The sequence below is a fragment of the Lichtheimia ornata genome (assembly GCF_029851405.1).
Source record: "Lichtheimia ornata isolate CBS 291.66 chromosome Unknown scaffold00009, whole genome shotgun sequence".
Taxonomy (NCBI): Eukaryota; Fungi; Mucoromycota; class Mucoromycetes; order Mucorales; family Lichtheimiaceae; genus Lichtheimia; species Lichtheimia ornata.
This window is the reverse complement of record NW_026695329.1, coordinates 155787-171475: the sequence shown is the minus strand read 5'-3', so window position 1 is coordinate 171475 and position 15689 is coordinate 155787. Positions and strand designations below refer to the sequence as shown.

The 15689-nt window shown below is 43.8% G+C and overlaps 9 protein-coding genes across 9 annotated transcripts; 2 read left to right on the top strand and 7 right to left on the bottom strand.

The window, feature by feature from the left end:
* Positions 1-842: 842 nt before the first annotated feature.
* Positions 843-2529, top strand: O0I10_002937 (uncharacterized protein; the record flags this gene model as incomplete). Its single annotated transcript, XM_058483013.1, has 3 exons — positions 843-1432; positions 1500-1789; positions 2012-2529. 3 exons carry the CDS (start codon positions 843-845, stop codon positions 2527-2529), a joined length of 1398 nt encoding a protein of 465 aa, XP_058346102.1.
* Positions 2530-3314: 785 nt separating this feature from the next.
* O0I10_002936 (uncharacterized protein) lies at positions 3315-4044 on the bottom strand (the record flags this gene model as incomplete). Its single annotated transcript, XM_058483012.1, has 5 exons — positions 3315-3359; positions 3445-3559; positions 3667-3826; positions 3889-3982; positions 4042-4044. 5 exons carry the CDS (start codon positions 4042-4044, stop codon positions 3315-3317), a joined length of 417 nt encoding a protein of 138 aa, XP_058346101.1.
* A 237-nt stretch (positions 4045-4281) lies between these two features.
* O0I10_002935 (uncharacterized protein) lies at positions 4282-5622 on the bottom strand (the record flags this gene model as incomplete). Its single annotated transcript, XM_058483011.1, has 5 exons — positions 4282-4771; positions 4833-4909; positions 4965-5189; positions 5250-5419; positions 5478-5622. 5 exons carry the CDS (start codon positions 5620-5622, stop codon positions 4282-4284), a joined length of 1107 nt encoding a protein of 368 aa, XP_058346100.1.
* A 737-nt stretch (positions 5623-6359) lies between these two features.
* O0I10_002934 (uncharacterized protein) lies at positions 6360-6973 on the bottom strand (the record flags this gene model as incomplete). Its single annotated transcript, XM_058483010.1, has 2 exons — positions 6360-6540; positions 6615-6973. 2 exons carry the CDS (start codon positions 6971-6973, stop codon positions 6360-6362), a joined length of 540 nt encoding a protein of 179 aa, XP_058346099.1.
* A 73-nt stretch (positions 6974-7046) lies between these two features.
* O0I10_002933 (uncharacterized protein) lies at positions 7047-7620 on the bottom strand (the record flags this gene model as incomplete). The annotated part of the gene is made up of 4 exons (XM_058483009.1): positions 7047-7060; positions 7150-7180; positions 7263-7462; positions 7563-7620. 4 exons carry the CDS (start codon positions 7618-7620, stop codon positions 7047-7049), a joined length of 303 nt encoding a protein of 100 aa, XP_058346098.1.
* Positions 7621-7925: 305 nt separating this feature from the next.
* O0I10_002932 (uncharacterized protein) lies at positions 7926-8960 on the bottom strand (the record flags this gene model as incomplete). The annotated part of the gene is made up of 4 exons (XM_058483008.1): positions 7926-7972; positions 8040-8226; positions 8300-8532; positions 8591-8960. 4 exons carry the CDS (start codon positions 8958-8960, stop codon positions 7926-7928), a joined length of 837 nt encoding a protein of 278 aa, XP_058346097.1.
* A 489-nt stretch (positions 8961-9449) lies between these two features.
* On the top strand, positions 9450-10255 carry O0I10_002931 (uncharacterized protein; the record flags this gene model as incomplete). The annotated part of the gene is made up of 3 exons (XM_058483007.1): positions 9450-9591; positions 9662-9993; positions 10067-10255. 3 exons carry the CDS (start codon positions 9450-9452, stop codon positions 10253-10255), a joined length of 663 nt encoding a protein of 220 aa, XP_058346096.1.
* An 86-nt stretch (positions 10256-10341) lies between these two features.
* Positions 10342-12683, bottom strand: O0I10_002930 (uncharacterized protein; the record flags this gene model as incomplete). The annotated part of the gene is made up of 8 exons (XM_058483006.1): positions 10342-11009; positions 11065-11389; positions 11447-11821; positions 11888-11956; positions 12012-12194; positions 12249-12344; positions 12404-12570; positions 12638-12683. The coding sequence occupies 8 exons, from the start codon at positions 12681-12683 to the stop codon at positions 10342-10344; spliced, it is 1929 nt and encodes a 642-aa protein (XP_058346095.1).
* Positions 12684-12834: 151 nt separating this feature from the next.
* Positions 12835-15483, bottom strand: O0I10_002929 (uncharacterized protein; the record flags this gene model as incomplete). Its single annotated transcript, XM_058483005.1, has 14 exons — positions 12835-13253; positions 13322-13386; positions 13449-13684; positions 13746-13878; positions 13938-13998; positions 14053-14107; positions 14161-14175; positions 14235-14419; positions 14478-14642; positions 14704-14912; positions 14975-15113; positions 15175-15261; positions 15328-15416; positions 15470-15483. 14 exons carry the CDS (start codon positions 15481-15483, stop codon positions 12835-12837), a joined length of 1872 nt encoding a protein of 623 aa, XP_058346094.1.
* Between the last annotated feature and the right edge of the window lie 206 nt (positions 15484-15689).

Below are 15689 nucleotides of genomic sequence, written 5' to 3'. Positions count from 1 at the left end.
AGGCAAATGCCCAAGGATCTCAATGATGACGGACGACGGGATCTGGTGAATGTGGAACATAAATGGACACGTGCCAACATGCGTTGAGCATTTTTAAACCTGAGATTGATTGATTGGCTAGTATGTGTAACCATAGCAGCCACGAGCCGTTTCTATCTTGAAAAATCCTGTGAATTCTTTATTACTGATCTTGCATGTAAGAAGAAAGGGGCAATCAACACATGCATATCCATTAAATGGATCATAGGATTGCGTGTGCCACTATCAAAATCCCTCTCCACTATGGTTTGGCGTGTCACCATAAACCATAAACTAGCACACGAGCCACCACCGATACACATGATGTGTGACATGGCTATCTTCATCATCATACAATGGTCAATAAAAGTGATGGGTACGTGTGTATGTGTGTATGACTCTGAGAGGTACGTGCATGGCTGGTTGATGCATGTCGCATCGTTTGTTTTCTGCAGATCCTCGACCCCCCTTTTGGTTGCATCAAACACAAAAAGTATGACAGCAGGATAGCAAATGAAGTAAGAAAAGATGATATGGTAATGACGACTAGGATGGATTGATTGGTGTATGGGGAAGGAGTAGGAGCATAATGCTGGGTGGTTTCGCCTGGTGACCCCATCAACCACACACACACACACACACACACACACACAAGCAATAGCAGGCAACAACAGCAGCACCGGCCCTTTTTTTTCTTTCGGCGTTGCAATTCGCTGCTTGTGTTCACTCCTTTTCCCTCTTTTTGTCACATAGCTTACACCCACTCTAACACATATTGCTTTCACTCTACACAACCCCCACTCGTACGAATCACCACGTTTGCAATGTCGCAAGTCAAGGCTACAACTATGTCAGACGACACAACTTCAGTGGGTCGCATGCTTACAAGACGAGCTAGTCGCTCTGTGGCAACCGCTAACAAGCAACCATCTTCCCTTTCGGAACAACCATTACCTGCTGTTGCCGTGGACCAAGCAAAACATCAATCATCTGAAGACATGATCAATGATACACCACCATCCACTAGTGAGAATATCGAGAGCAATGGATCCTCCCCCTCTGATGTCAGCACGAGAGTAACGCGCTCACAATCAGCCGAATCAACATCCCATCACAATCAAAACGAGATACCTGAGGAATCATTTGGGAAGGCAACCAATACCCGTAAACGAGCATTACGCAGCACAAGCACACCCACCATCGCTGACAAGGGATCATCCGAAAGCGACTACCAAAAGACTAAGCGGTCTAAACCAAATTCTACAAGCAATAAGGCTGCCGCTGTGCGAGATGACAAGGAAACCCGACACACCAATCAAAGGATAACAAAGGAAACTCGACAATCAGGTCAACGGATGACAAAGGAAACTCGCGAAGCAAGAAGAGCTCAAAGAAAGGCTGAAGCAAAAGAAAAGTAAGATGGCGTTGATCTTCATCTTCATCATCAAAGTCTGTTTTTATTTATTATTGACACATGTTAGGCTTGCCGAGTTGGACCGATTAGAAAAGGCTGTCAAAGAAGGCAACCATCCCGAGTATTTGAAGCTGATTGAAGAGATCGAAGAAAAACGTATCCACAGGCTTAAGGTGGGAGAAGCCCAATATCAGCATGCCATGCGCAATCAGACAGCTATCATGGAAGCAGCACGTAAATCAGCCAATGACCACTTTCAGCTACAGAAAAAGGGATTGCGTCGACGAATGATAGAACACGTGCAGCAGAAAATCAACGCTCTTGAGCAGGAGTATTATTCCCACAATCGACAATCAAGTATGTATAATGTTTGTTTCTCCTTGTCATGCTTGGTACTAAACATTATTTACTCCTCTTGACGTATTAGATAATACGCTTGATGACCAGCACGTAGCAGATTGGATACCCCATCATCGCCCTTCTAGGCTTGATATCCTTTTAGACCCTAAACATGCTTCACATTTACATGAAAAGCTGCATGTGGCTTGATCCTTAACTCTTTTCCTTTACATTCAGTAGTTGTTCCTTTATCAGAACAGGAAGCCGACCACGATTTCGAGCTTATGCGCTCCGCTGTTACACACCACCATTACCAACAGCAAGCAAGTTCTCCATCACTTGAACGTTTTACCCACCACCAACAACCAAATTCACCAGCACCTGAACACCGGTATTTGCACAACAATGAACCTGCTTTCACCACGTCGTCATCCTTACTCGTCTCACCGCCACCACAGCATCACGATATGAAAACATCAGCGTCCTCTCCTCAACAAACAACATCCTATTTTAGCAATTTAATGAACGATGCCTTACCACCACGACAACCACCACTTGTTGATGATCATTCTAAAACAGCAAATCTATCCACATCTTCAAATCAACAAAACACTCCAGCAAACAACAGACTATCCTCCCCAACCCTTGATGGGTTAGCATCGCTGGCCGACCGCCAACAACCACCACCATACCATTATCATCCGAGCCATTGCATTGTTTCCGAAAACACCTCATCCACCAACCAACTCGTTAAATAGCATACATTCGATCTCCTTTTGTGCTTTATCCCATTTCAAATGTTTATATACATCACCTCTTCGCCATTCCAGGGGCATGTCAATTTCTGTATGTGATAATAGTAGTGACCCAGGGATTCGGTTGGCTCAAAAAGAAAACCTGGTGTCTGGGCATAAAAATAGGATGTGGTGGATTTCCATTGGTGTCAAAGAAACGTCCCCCCATCATCTTCTTCATTGATCTTTTGCTGTGTGTGGTTCCCACATTGGCTCTAGAAAAGTAATAACGTGTATCGCAAGATCTATCATTGATGCACGAGTGATCTATCATCATAGCGACTTTTGTCATGTATGATATCTATGTATGCCAAGCATCAAACCGCAGCGATACACCGCAGCCGTATTGTGTCACCTTTTGGCAGCCATTGTCACCTTCTCTCGTGCACGAGCAGCTATAACTCTGATCCAAATACAAGGTTCAACAACGAATGTTATGATTCATGAATGCCTTGAAGCAAATCACTACCTCACTTGATACAGCTATGAAGTTACAAGCCGAGCCACATGTTTTAAAGAGTGCACACACACACACACACACATCCACACACGTGAGTTGCCAAGCAAACATGCCACATTGATTACTTCAAAGCCAGCACATACGCACACACACACGCACGAAGCTTAGCTCAGATAAAACATATGACACTATAATATGCACAATGATACAAGTAAATAGATTGGCAGAAAGCGTGCCGTTGTTTAAAGAATACGGGTAATATGAGTGGATCACTACTTGGGAATGTCTTTTAAGCGGAACGGTTGGCCTTTTCCAAGACAGCTTCGTGGTCTACCTAGAGAATGAAAGAGTGTTAGTCTCATTGCCTATCTCTCTCTTTCTCGATCCTCCTTGTGTGTAAAGCTCTTTTTTTCATTTACCTCGCTGAACTCGGTACCCTGGATTTCAATTGCCAAGCCAACCAACTTTTTACGCAACGCGTCTTTGCTGGAGGCGTACAACATCTTTTGACGGACCTTGGAAGTATCGGGGATCCTAAGTACCAAGCAATCCAAGTTAGCTTATGGAAGGAGGACGAGGAGGATAATAGGGGATGGGGTAGATAACAGCCACAAGGGAGGGATGGGAGGATCATGGCATACCAGGAGTAAAAAGTGATCTTGCTTCTTTGACCTTCACCAGGCTTTTCGTAATCAAAGTCATAGACAGCATAACGAGGCTCGTCGGCAGGGAGACAACCGAGGAAATCATCATAAGTGGCAGTCTCGGCAGACTTCTCAACCACGATTTCTTTGGCGTCGTCTAAAAAGAGCATTTTGAGTCTATCAATACCATGTCCCTTATGCATGCTCTTCCCAACTTACCTGACAACTTGAAGATGATGTACTTGAGAGTCTTGCGCAGCTTGAACTCCTCGTAGAGCTCAATGCACTGATCGTTGACAGCAACACCGGATGACTAGCATGGAACAACGTGTCAGGTGGACGTGCGGGTCATGATGGCCAAGCGTGTCTTACCATATTTGCAATGAGATGAAGTTAAAAGAGAGAGAAAGATGAGTAGAGAAACACCTACTCCCAAGCGCGTTGCTCTTTAACAGGGTGGGGGTGGGCTGACTTTGGATTTGTACACTCCACGGTCATGCTGCTGCTGATGTAGTGCTTTAGGAGAACATGCTATCTCTTGTAGGAGATGGGATGACTTTTTATATCCCCGTATCATCACTCAATTCATTCAATATCTAGTATCCTTTTATTCTACAAATCAACATCTTCTTCATCATCATACATCTCATCTTCTTCATAATCCATCTCATATTCTACGTCCTCATCATCCTCATCACCAAACTCTACACTAACAATGCCATTGTAAATCACATAAGCCAATAAAAATGTGACGCCTCCTGCAATGGACCATATCCTCTTGCGTTCAAACTCGAGCTGTGCATCTGATTTCTTGGGCTTATCTTGAGCATCGCTATTACCCATGTAGGCCATTGCATCTTGCTTGATATTGCTGAAAAAGGCACGGGGATTATTGCAAAATGTGCGCCATAATGATGGGATGTCTTGTGCTGCCTCTGATTGAGATTGCTCAGTGGAAAAGAATCGTTCCTTGACACGATCACAATAGCTTGCTAAGCGAGGATACTCGTTGATCAAGATGTGCTGTAATCGTCGATGTGCCAGGTTGGGATAAAGATGAAGTGCCAAGTAGCCGAATACAACGCAATCAAGTGTGCTGGGTCTATGGCGAAATAGATTAATCTTCTTGAAGCATATTATAAACCAAGGCCCATACCACTTACCTTTCTCCAAACATGAATGGCTTATCGGCTAATTGACTATCAAGGACGGCGTATGTTTCTCTTGCTAACCGATACATCTAAATGTCGAATGTAAGTGATTTTTCCTCTCGTATGGATCATAATGTAACTTACATAGTGCCATCCTGAGCGTTGTAATTCCTTCATTTCTTCCACTTCGTTTTGAGGTAAACCCTTGTCATCATCCGTGATCTCAACGCTGTATTTGGCAAGGCGTGCCTTGGCGTTCTTTTTCAATTGAATGGGAACCAAGTACCGAGAAGGGAATGATAGGATCTTGGCATAGGTTGGTCGGATGTTCTTGACAAAGTTGGTCATGTCGGCGTACCATGTAAAGAGCTGTATGTGTGTATGATCAATACATCCATGCTGATTCCTTTTGATCTATCCTCATCTTACCATGCAATCCATCAGCTTTTCTTCTGTCATGGCGCTGTATGCAAGGTATTCAGCCTTTTGCTCGGGTGACAACTCACGGTTGCCGTCAAGTCCACGCTTCGCCAAGTGAGCTAAGATACGATCCACGCCTGCTACCCATGTTGTGCCGTCCTTCAGCAATGGTAACTCGCCTTTGTATTTACATAGGATAAGCTTGGGGATCGAATAAGCGCGTAATCTCATTCTCACCTGTTGGACTGCATTGTGGATCGTTGGCGTAGACAATGGTGAAATTGACTTCAAGCAGACGTAAATAGGCTTCGACGACAATACACTTCGGATCGATGGAGGGTGCATCGAGTGCTGGGCTCCAGACATAGAGTTGCATAGTCATTTGAGTACGTGTGTATGTGTTGTTCCAGACAAGGGAGTAAGGACGGCAATTGTACTCCAAAGACGGCTGATTTAAGTCACAGCAGGTTGTCTCTCCCCCCCTCCATTTCTCATCATGCGTGATTTGAATAATGCAGCAACACAAGGTACGTATACGCCCTATACACTGTTGATGGTGGTTAATGAGAACATAGCTGGAGCTGATAGAGCAATGCAAAGCATGTCGGCTATCGTTCTTCTTCATCATCAAAGCTCCTGAACGACTCACGTGGCAACATCCACCTCATTTTCAAGCTCACACCATACAACAATTTATACGTATCGTCAAAGCCTAGTTCGACACTACCATTGTCATCTCATGGGTATTCTAAGGAGAAGGCGTTGACGCTAACACAACTTTAGGCCATCGATCCACCACGTTAGAGGACCACAGATGCTATTACATGTTGTCAACAAGTCAATGATCTTCCATAGGGCTCATTATGTAGATGTCTTTATGAATAAATAATGGGATTTAGAATACAAATCTATAAGCAAATCATCAACTTGAGAGAAAGGATAGTGCTAAAATGTGATAGGCCTATAAAGCAAAGTTCTTGGCTTGTACAACCAAATGACCTGTAGCCACTCGGAGAACTTCCATTTTCTCTCACCATAATTCTCGGGTATTTACTGTTTCCGTGTATATACAACAAGTCCATTTATGCCAAAAACTAAAACACATGCTTCATTTCCCGTTTATTGTTTGCCATTTGCAGTATGAACGCTGCTTGCAGCAATGCTAGCTGAATCAGATCCGGAACCAGGGACGGTGCCTTCATTTCGCTTCACGTCGAGATCCTTTTTGATTTGTTCTTCTAATGCTCGGATATCATCGATTGTCATGCCATACCATTGATCCATCCAGCAAAACAATTGTCTATTGTGCAACCATCATCATCACTGTTAATCACCTGGTGGACTCATCCCATTTTCCCCTCTCCCATCTCTTACCTATGGAATTTGATGAATAAGTTGTGGATCGTCTTGGCGAGGAAAGATTCCACCTTGCCCTGAAGACCAAACCACTTGAATTCAATGTACACCAGCTTGTAGCAAGTCATGACAGGCTCGACCTTTTGTGTCCAATCCTTCTCAGTAAGAGGGCCACGACCGGTCTTGAAGGAATGCACCATTTTGGGATCTTCTTGGGCCTTATAATCCTTGGGATCGATGGGGTCGTTGGCAACATCAATCATAATGACATCACGTTTCTTGAGATCAGCATCTGAGATGTTGAGCGCATTCTCCCGTTCGCCACGTGAGTTGTCGACATGCAAAGTTTCATACACGATCGAAAAGTTGTCCTTCATGTAGCCATTCTAAAGTGTTGCATAATGTCAGTATTCCCGATCCCTCTTGTCGGTGTATTTTTCCTTTGGGATGTCAAACCTTCAAAACTAGATAAAAAGAAAGAAACCAAGAATGTGAGTCTGCTGACCCCATTTCACACACCCACCCACCCACCCAATATGTCCCAATAAATTACCTGTTTTGCAGTAGGGATAAGCGTTCCATGCCTAATACGAAAAAAGACATCCTTGCGTCGTGAGCTGGCAACGAAATACAGCCTTTTCATCCATTATCCTCCCCCCTTATTACCTCTTCATAAAGATCCAAGGCACCAGCAGGAGCAAGAGCACGCACAAAACCTGGTACACGCGATGCTAGACGAAAGATCTTGTATGTGTATTGGCCCTTTTCACCATTCTCCTTTTCATATGGCTCGTTCTTGATGACTTCGACGCCTTCACCACCACCAGTTTGTTCCTTGGAAGCCATGGCAGTCGCGTAAAGCTGTCCTGGAAGTTGACAACACAAGCATATCAATACCATTGTCAAGGATGGATGCTGAGCAGCGATGGGGGAATATGGCAGATGATGGATGATCCTATAGCTTACCGATCTTGTACTCGGCTTCAGTACAGTTGTTGATGACACGGAATTCCTTAATGAGCATGTTGGTATGAGGTAATGCAAAGAGATGTAGGATGCGTGAGATGGAGAGAAGAATAAGAGGGGGTGGAGTTGCTTTACAAGGATGAGGGAGGAAGGTAAGGAGTCGGACGTCGGCAAAGCAAAGCAAGAAAAGGGGCGGAACACAAAACTGCAGGTGGCTGGAATTGCAGCACACACATACATTGACGACTCTCAAAATTGGGGGGTCCCGGAGGGGGAGTTGTTTATTGCATAATAATGATAGAAACAAAGAATGATACATATAAAGAGATAGAGAGAGAGAGGGTAACAATGACATACACACATCTATGATTTGATAGGTGTAGCAAGATTATAAATGACAGCTCCTTCACCTATTTATAAAACAAACGAAGTCTATATTAGTATGCCAAGAAGAGAATGATTTTCTAAAGAACTTACTATAATCCTTGCCCTCTTCACGTTCATAAGAAGGTGGGAAGAGCTTGCGCTTTTCATTATAGTAATGATCACGCATATCACCTTCACGGGCTGCATTGTATGTCAAATACACCGCAATGCGAGATTGGTCGGTATTGTTGTCACCCGATCGATGCGCCAAATAGGCACCAAAAATCAACACAGAGCCCTATAAAAACCAAGCAACAAGAATGAATTCATTGTGTGCTGCACGCGCTAAGCCGATACCATGTGATGCCTACAGGTTTACAATGAACAGGAAGCCATTGTTGTTGCTTGCACCAATCCACAGAAATGGAGCCATCGTGCTTTTCTTGAGGAAGGATACCTCTTTCAAAGGTATTTTTATGCGAGCCAGGTACCACCTCGAGACATCCATTGGCGTCAGTGGTAGGATCAATGGTAAACATAACAGTCATGTGAGAGGATTGACCAAATTGGACAAAAGCAGGTGCATCTTGGTGTGCAGGGAACCCTGGGAAAAAAGGATCAGGGTCCACATTGACCCTTCTTTTCATTTCATTATTACTTACCACCACCACCAGGAAGCTTGTAGTTGACTTTTTCCTTAAAGAGGACATATTCTTCACCATGCAACTTTTGAAGCACGTCCAAAAGACGTTGGCTCTTGACATAGCCACGCATACCATCATGGAAAGGTGTAAAGTTCTCGGTACGGCATAGTTGCTTGTCGCCGGTCTTTGTATGTACTTCATAGTATTGCATCCATTTGCCCTTTTCTTCACCCCATTGCTTGAATGTTTGACAATAGCTGTTTAGCTCAGCATGTTCCTCCTCTGAGAAAAAGTCCTCGATCAAAAGAAAGCCTTGTTCATGATAGGACTTGAGTTGCTCCTCGGTAAGCTTGTATGGCTCGGTGTTTTGGATCATTGAAGAAACCATGGTGGTTGTTGTTATGTATTTTTCACGCTTTCACAAATCGAGCAGTTTATGCTGTTTATATAGGTAAAGGACGGGTTTTCTTTTTGCGGAGGGGGGTTTATGTAGTACCATTATTGCGACGATGAACATAACATACTTTGTCGTTTTAGTTCTTATCATACCCCATCATCATCACGATATGCTTTGTGTGTGTATGTGCTCTTACTGTCTATGGAGCCCCCGATCCAAACCTTGTCATGTTCCCACATGAAAAAGATCCAATTGAATCATTGTGCAAGAGACGAATGGACATCATGGTTTCGCACGTGTGCATTGTTTTGGGCGTATCAGCTGCGCACATGCTGTCAGTTGCGGTGATTCCGCGGATCCTTTATTTCGTGTGCGTGTGTACAAGGATAGCCAAAATCCCCAGAAAAGGTTATTTGTCTAGGCTCTTCATCCTTTTACATACGCATCTTCTTTCTTTACTATTACTCATCTATCATCATCATGGCAACCCCTGAAGCTTGCAACCAAATCGTGGACAACTTATTCAAAGTCCTTGTGGATGGATACAAGCATGATTACATTGGTGAAAAAATCTCCCAACTTGATCATTGTCTTCAAGCTGCAGCACAAGCGGTTGATGCAGGTACGATAATAGCATTCATTTTGACTCGTAAAGAAGGTTGTTGCTGATTGATTTTATTGTATGATATTAGGTGCTGACGATGAAACTGTGCTAGGTGCATTGTTGCATGATATTGGTCAATTTCCTATAGAAAAGGAACAAAAGCGGATAATGTGCGATGCATCGGCATTGGCAGAATTGGATCCCTCGGCTGTTGAAAAAGGTGGAGAGAAGCAATCAATCAGTGTGGGCGTCACTGGCCACGAGCGCATTGGTGGTCAATATCTCCGCAGGCTTGGTTTCTCAGACAAGGTTGCTCAATTAGTGGAAGCCCATGTGGCAGTCAAACGCTATTTAACTGGTAAAGATGCCACTTACTATGACGGATTGAGTGCTGCCAGTAAAATGTCCCTGAAATACCAGGTACCCTATTGTAATCTTGGTACTACAACATGAACCTTCAATGCTGATATGTATATTTTTTCACCTGCAATAGGGTGGTCCATTTACCCCTGAGCAAGTGAAGGAATTTGAACAAGATCCCCTCTTTAAACTTAAGGTGCAAGTGCGTCAATGGGATGATGCTGCAAAGGTTGTAGGTCTCAAGGTCCCTGATCTGGAATCCTATCGCGATATGGCTGTCAACCACCTTTTGCAGCAATCAGCTGCTGTCAAGGCTGCGTAAAAGACAATGATGATTCTTCAATAAATAAAAACAAGCCATTGAGATGAATGTATTGATCATTGTGTTGCTATGACTACGCTATATATTCAAAGTTCAATCAATGAGGGTTCCTCCACTTGTGGTCTTGCAGCTTGTTGTTGCTGTTGCTGTTGTTGTTGAGGGACATGTGTAGGTGCAGGAGGAAGGTTCATCACTTGCTGTGGCGCGGGTGGTGGCGGCATTTGTTGCTGGATTTGTGACACATTGGTCGTCACCCATCGTCCAAGATTGTTATCATAGTTGTACGAAACGTGATGATTGTCTCCCACAGCTGAAACTGTTTGTGGAAAATGACGTTGTTCAAGTTGATCCGCGGATGGTGTTGGATCTTGTTGCGTGGGTATAGTCATCGAAGTAGGAGGGTGGATACCGCTTAAGGGATTCCCGTGAGACGGTGCAGTGGGTGATAATGTTGTTGGTCGTGGGGATGTTGCAAAGGGTGGTGGTTGGTATGGCGATGGTTGACCAGGATACGATCTTTCTCCATTGGGAGGTTGCATACTTGGATACAAGGATTGAGAAGACGTTTGCGAATAAACAGGGTATTGCTGTGGAGCAGCTGCAGCATTATAAACCGGTTGTGGTGCACCATATTGTTGTTGCTGTAATGAAGCGCTGGATACGCGCTGATAGGAACTTGCTACCTTTTGTTCAAGTAGTCGATCATACGTTCTCACTGCATTGTTCAATTTCTCGTGCAACATTGAATACCTATCTGTGGATCCATTGTTAATGAGATGACTACTAGGGAAAAGATGGCTCACACTTACTGTGCCTCTGAATTGCATCATCAAGGTTTTTAACCAATTTTGGTTGCAAGGTCGCGATTTGGGTGTAGAGTTGATTGATTTGCTCATCCGTCCCGATGTTGTTTACTGCAGTCGCGCTCATTCGGTCCATCAACGTCGCAAATAATTCAATGTTGTCCATTTCTGTATTCGAGAGCTCTTCCATATTTGTCCTTCGTGAACTGCTCTGCTGATTATAATACTCGAGTTCGGTCTTTTGTGCATCCTCCATGTCACGTAAAGAAGCTGCAATGGCTGCTGCTAGTTCTGGATCCTCCTCCTCTGCCGCCTCTTCCTTGATGCCATTCTAAGCAGACCACCTTGTTAATAACTTTATTAAAAACCATCATATCATAAACATTACCAGTCCATATTGTGTTGTCGATCCCAAATCTGTATCCTTGACAACAGCAGCCACTGATGGTGCATAATGATGATGCTGATCCGCCTCTGCTTTGGATAACTCAATTGCTCGCTTCAGATCCTCCTCAAATTGCTTATCCTCCGATTCATTGACAACAGGAGCAGACGTAGGAGTTTGTTCATGCCGCGTTGTGCTCTTTGGTGTTGGCTCTTGTTGTTGTGGTAGAGGATCCTTTTTCGCAACACGAGAGAGCTTTAGCTTGATATAACATCCATAGCATACACGGACATGATCATCGATGGCCAAATGGGGTAAGGGTAGATTCTTGGAAGAGCATTCTTGACAAAAAGTGCCACCACAATTTCGGCAATGGTGCTACATCATTGTGCATAATAAGCATCACCATGACCATTCCCAATCTTCATTGACAATAAAACTTACTTTACGGTTGGTGAATGTAAATGGTGTTCTGCAACGTTCACATACATCCGAATCGGTCCATTCAGGTGGCTAAAGATATCCATGTCAATATCCTTAAAAGTGTGATGATGAGATTCAAACATACTGCTGCGGTTTCCAGGAGCAATGCATTAACGTGTTCATTCAATGGCGGGAATTGAAATCGTTCATGCTGAAGCAAGTGGTAGGTGTCGGTCAGGTAATTTAGGCTTGGATTGTTCTTTGCAGCGATAGCCCACGTCTGGATGACAGCAAGGATCTTATTCTTGACGTCCAAGTTGCAATCCGGCTATTATGTATAATGTAAATCCAATGATCCCCTTAAATCATAAATGCCACTTACAGAGTGTAAAATCATAGTAAGAGTCTCCATGAATTCTCGACTAGCAATCTCTCGGACAAACGCATCACCAGCATTCTTGACACACGTATCGGTAAGCTATTCACCAACGAATGAGATAAACGTCGACCCTCTATGTATGCGTATCCCCCACTCACCGATAAAGCAGCCAACTGCACGTTTGGGTTTTTATGTTGCAACCTCCGTTTAAGAGAACGCATAGCTTCTTTGCTGTTCACCCTCTTGCTTCGTATGTGGTCGCTGATAGTAAAATGAAGTGCAATGTCTTCCTGATTGGTAGGCAAGAGCTCGGACGTTGCTTTGTCTATGTGTTGTGGCCATTTAAGTATGTTAGTCACCTACCATGTCGTGCATGTAACAACACCCATTACCAATCTGCTCATCCAAAGCACTTTGACTCCACCACAATGAAACCATGTTCGTTTTTATCAATAAAGGGGAAGAAAGGGAAAAAGGGTAAAGGAAAAACGAGAGTCTTGGCTGACGAAGGTGTTGCAATAATGAATGAAGAGTGTCACTTGATTATACGCATCAACGCAGGATATTTGTTTACGCAGAGCACATTCTTTTATTCCATCACTTTTACATCTCTAAGACGATTAATGGCTTGGGCTAGTTGATAGCGTGTAGGTCTTGCAAAACCACCATGCACTGTTTCATGAGGTTGCAACACAACGTCCAAGGGGGATCTGAGAGTGTTTGGTTTGGTTCCTGATACCACAAGACCATCCAATGACTTTTCCAATACGTCAAGCATCTGATTCAACGTCTTGATATCTTCCTTCGTTTGCTGACTAGCCTTCAAATAAGCAATGGCTGCTGCAATCCACTGGGTTTGATGCTTTTGAGTCAAATTTTCCAATGAAGAGAGCGATAGCTCATATTGATTGCCGAAATGGACAAGGTGCATTGTCTTGATAGACCTCTTTTCGATGGTATAAGCAGGGATCATCAGTCTTCGTTGGCTGACGCTGCCATATGAATCTCCTGACAAAGACAATATATTATGTTAGCTTTGGATCTTGAAAAAGTACCCATTGTATAGTAGTAATTACCCCCTTCATTGACAAGCTTTCTTGGATATTGAGCAGCAATCTTTTTTGCATGATCGGTGATATCACTATAATATAGAGAGGGCTTCCATGAGTTAAGGTTGACAGGATGAAAGATCTCACTGCTTACATTGGCTCGTAATTGCGCATTTCAATAATGTTGTCAGAGACATCCACATAATCACCACAGCTGCCAACAACGAGGATGGTCGAAATATCCTTTTCTTCATGAAGCTTGCGGATCTTGTAGATAAGAGGTGTGATCGGCTCATTGCGTTTTGGTACAATCTTCTGCATGCGTTCGTCACGGATCATGAAATTGGTGGCACAAGTGTCTTCGTCATAAATCATGGCTCGCGCACCAACCTTTATAAGAACATGGTTATAGTCCATCACTGAGAGTTGCCGCTGGAATAAATCTTCCTACCTCGACCATCTCTTGTACATTGGCAGCCATCGATGTGCTACCACTTGCGTTGGCTGTTGAAAATTTCTTCGTATTGATGCCAAATGGTAAATTGTTGATGAAAGGTGAGATATCGGTTCCTTCAACACTGCGGCTATACATTGAATTCAACATTAGTCTCCATACATGAGCCAGATTTTCTGATCTACTAACCCATCTTCAGCTCGGATGCGTGTCAAGCTTGGATCACAAACAAGATATTCTCGGCCATCACCTATGATTGCATGATTAGCCTACATGGATAATGGTTCATACAATAGCCTCTTACCTGGTATATGATTGTAGATTCCTCGCTCAATTGCAGAAAGCAAAGTCGACTTGCCCTAAATCATGGTTTGAGTTCCGGGCTCTTTTGCCATGATGGTCCAAAACTCACGTGATAGCCACCGCCCTAATCCACACAATGGTTTGTCAGATCAACACACATATCATATCTCTCTTATTACTTACCGTGATCATTGTCACACCACGTTTGATACCCATTCCAGAGATCTTCTTTCCCGATTGACAAGTAATTGATGTTCGGAGTGAATCTGGTGATCTGAAAGCAGCTGCTTTTGAGGCATCCATAGGCAAATCCGTAACACCCGATTGTCTAGGAAGGATAGCACCATCAGGGATGAAGGCCACTAGATCTATCCAGGTACCATATCAATGTGTGCGGTGACGTTATAGCATGCATCTCACACTTACCATGCGCCTTCAATTGCTTCCTCAAGGATTCTTGATCTCGATAGCATGTGACAAAGTTTTGAAGGTCGTCAGGATCCAATGCTTGATACAGTAAAGATCTCTCGACAATGCCTGGAAGTTTGTGCACCAGCATCTCAATAGCGCGCTCACTTGCAATGGTTCGACCTATTAGAGTAAATCATATGAACAAGCGCTCTCATTGGATTGGAGGGACCGTCATTATTACCATGACCAGGAAGACCGAATGTAAGACGTGCCTCAATATTGCCTTCATGGATGAGGATACTATTTTGTTCCAAGATCTCTTGTCCAGGCTTTGATATATCAAGCGCGCCACCTTTCATATCACGGAATCCACCACCATTTGTATAACGGCGCACTTTATCCAATTCCTCACTCATTCGCCGAAGCACGTAATTGCTCGTGGCTGTGGATCTAAGATAATACATCATGTTAAGAGGAGGATGTCTCATGTGATGGATATGAAATATACTTACGTCTCTTTATCGGCGTACAAATCTGCAGGAAAGCCAGCAATGCTTCGATTAGCAAAGATACGCATACGACTCGGTGGCGCGAATGGATCCTTTTGCACTTTGTCGAATCGTAGCGTGTATAATGGATGAGTAAACGCCTCTACATGTCATATCATACATCAGCGTCATGGAAGAAGTAGCATGGTAGTAGACCAACATACGGTTTTCAAGTGATTGATAACGCCCATAGCCTTGTCCGTCGATCGACCTGAGAAATGCCTCAATGTTGCCTTTGTTGTGGTGGAAGCCTATTGTAGTTGCAATTACAGTAAGTTCAATGGTACATGTGGTATCGTCTTCATTTCAAAGTTTACCTTCTTGTTGCTGTTGCTGATCCCAAGATCGTTTCTGGCCACGGCCACCGCCCCGAAAGCCTTTGTTGCCATATTTTGCCTTGAAGTATCTTGATAACGATCTGCATTAGAGGAGCACTGGTGCATGCATTGAAGGACTTACGCGCCGCGATTCATAAGGAGGAGAAAGAGTGGGTTTGACAGCTGGCCAAAATTCCGGCTTGAGTTATCGAACTACCATCACGTGCGAATCATGCAAACGCAACCACGTGTATAGACCTTCAACCCTTTGCTATCATGCATCTACAATAAAGTACTATCCTGTAATAAGCTGCCCTGGAGCTTTATCTACGTGTGACAACTTGTTTTAAGAGTGGTATACA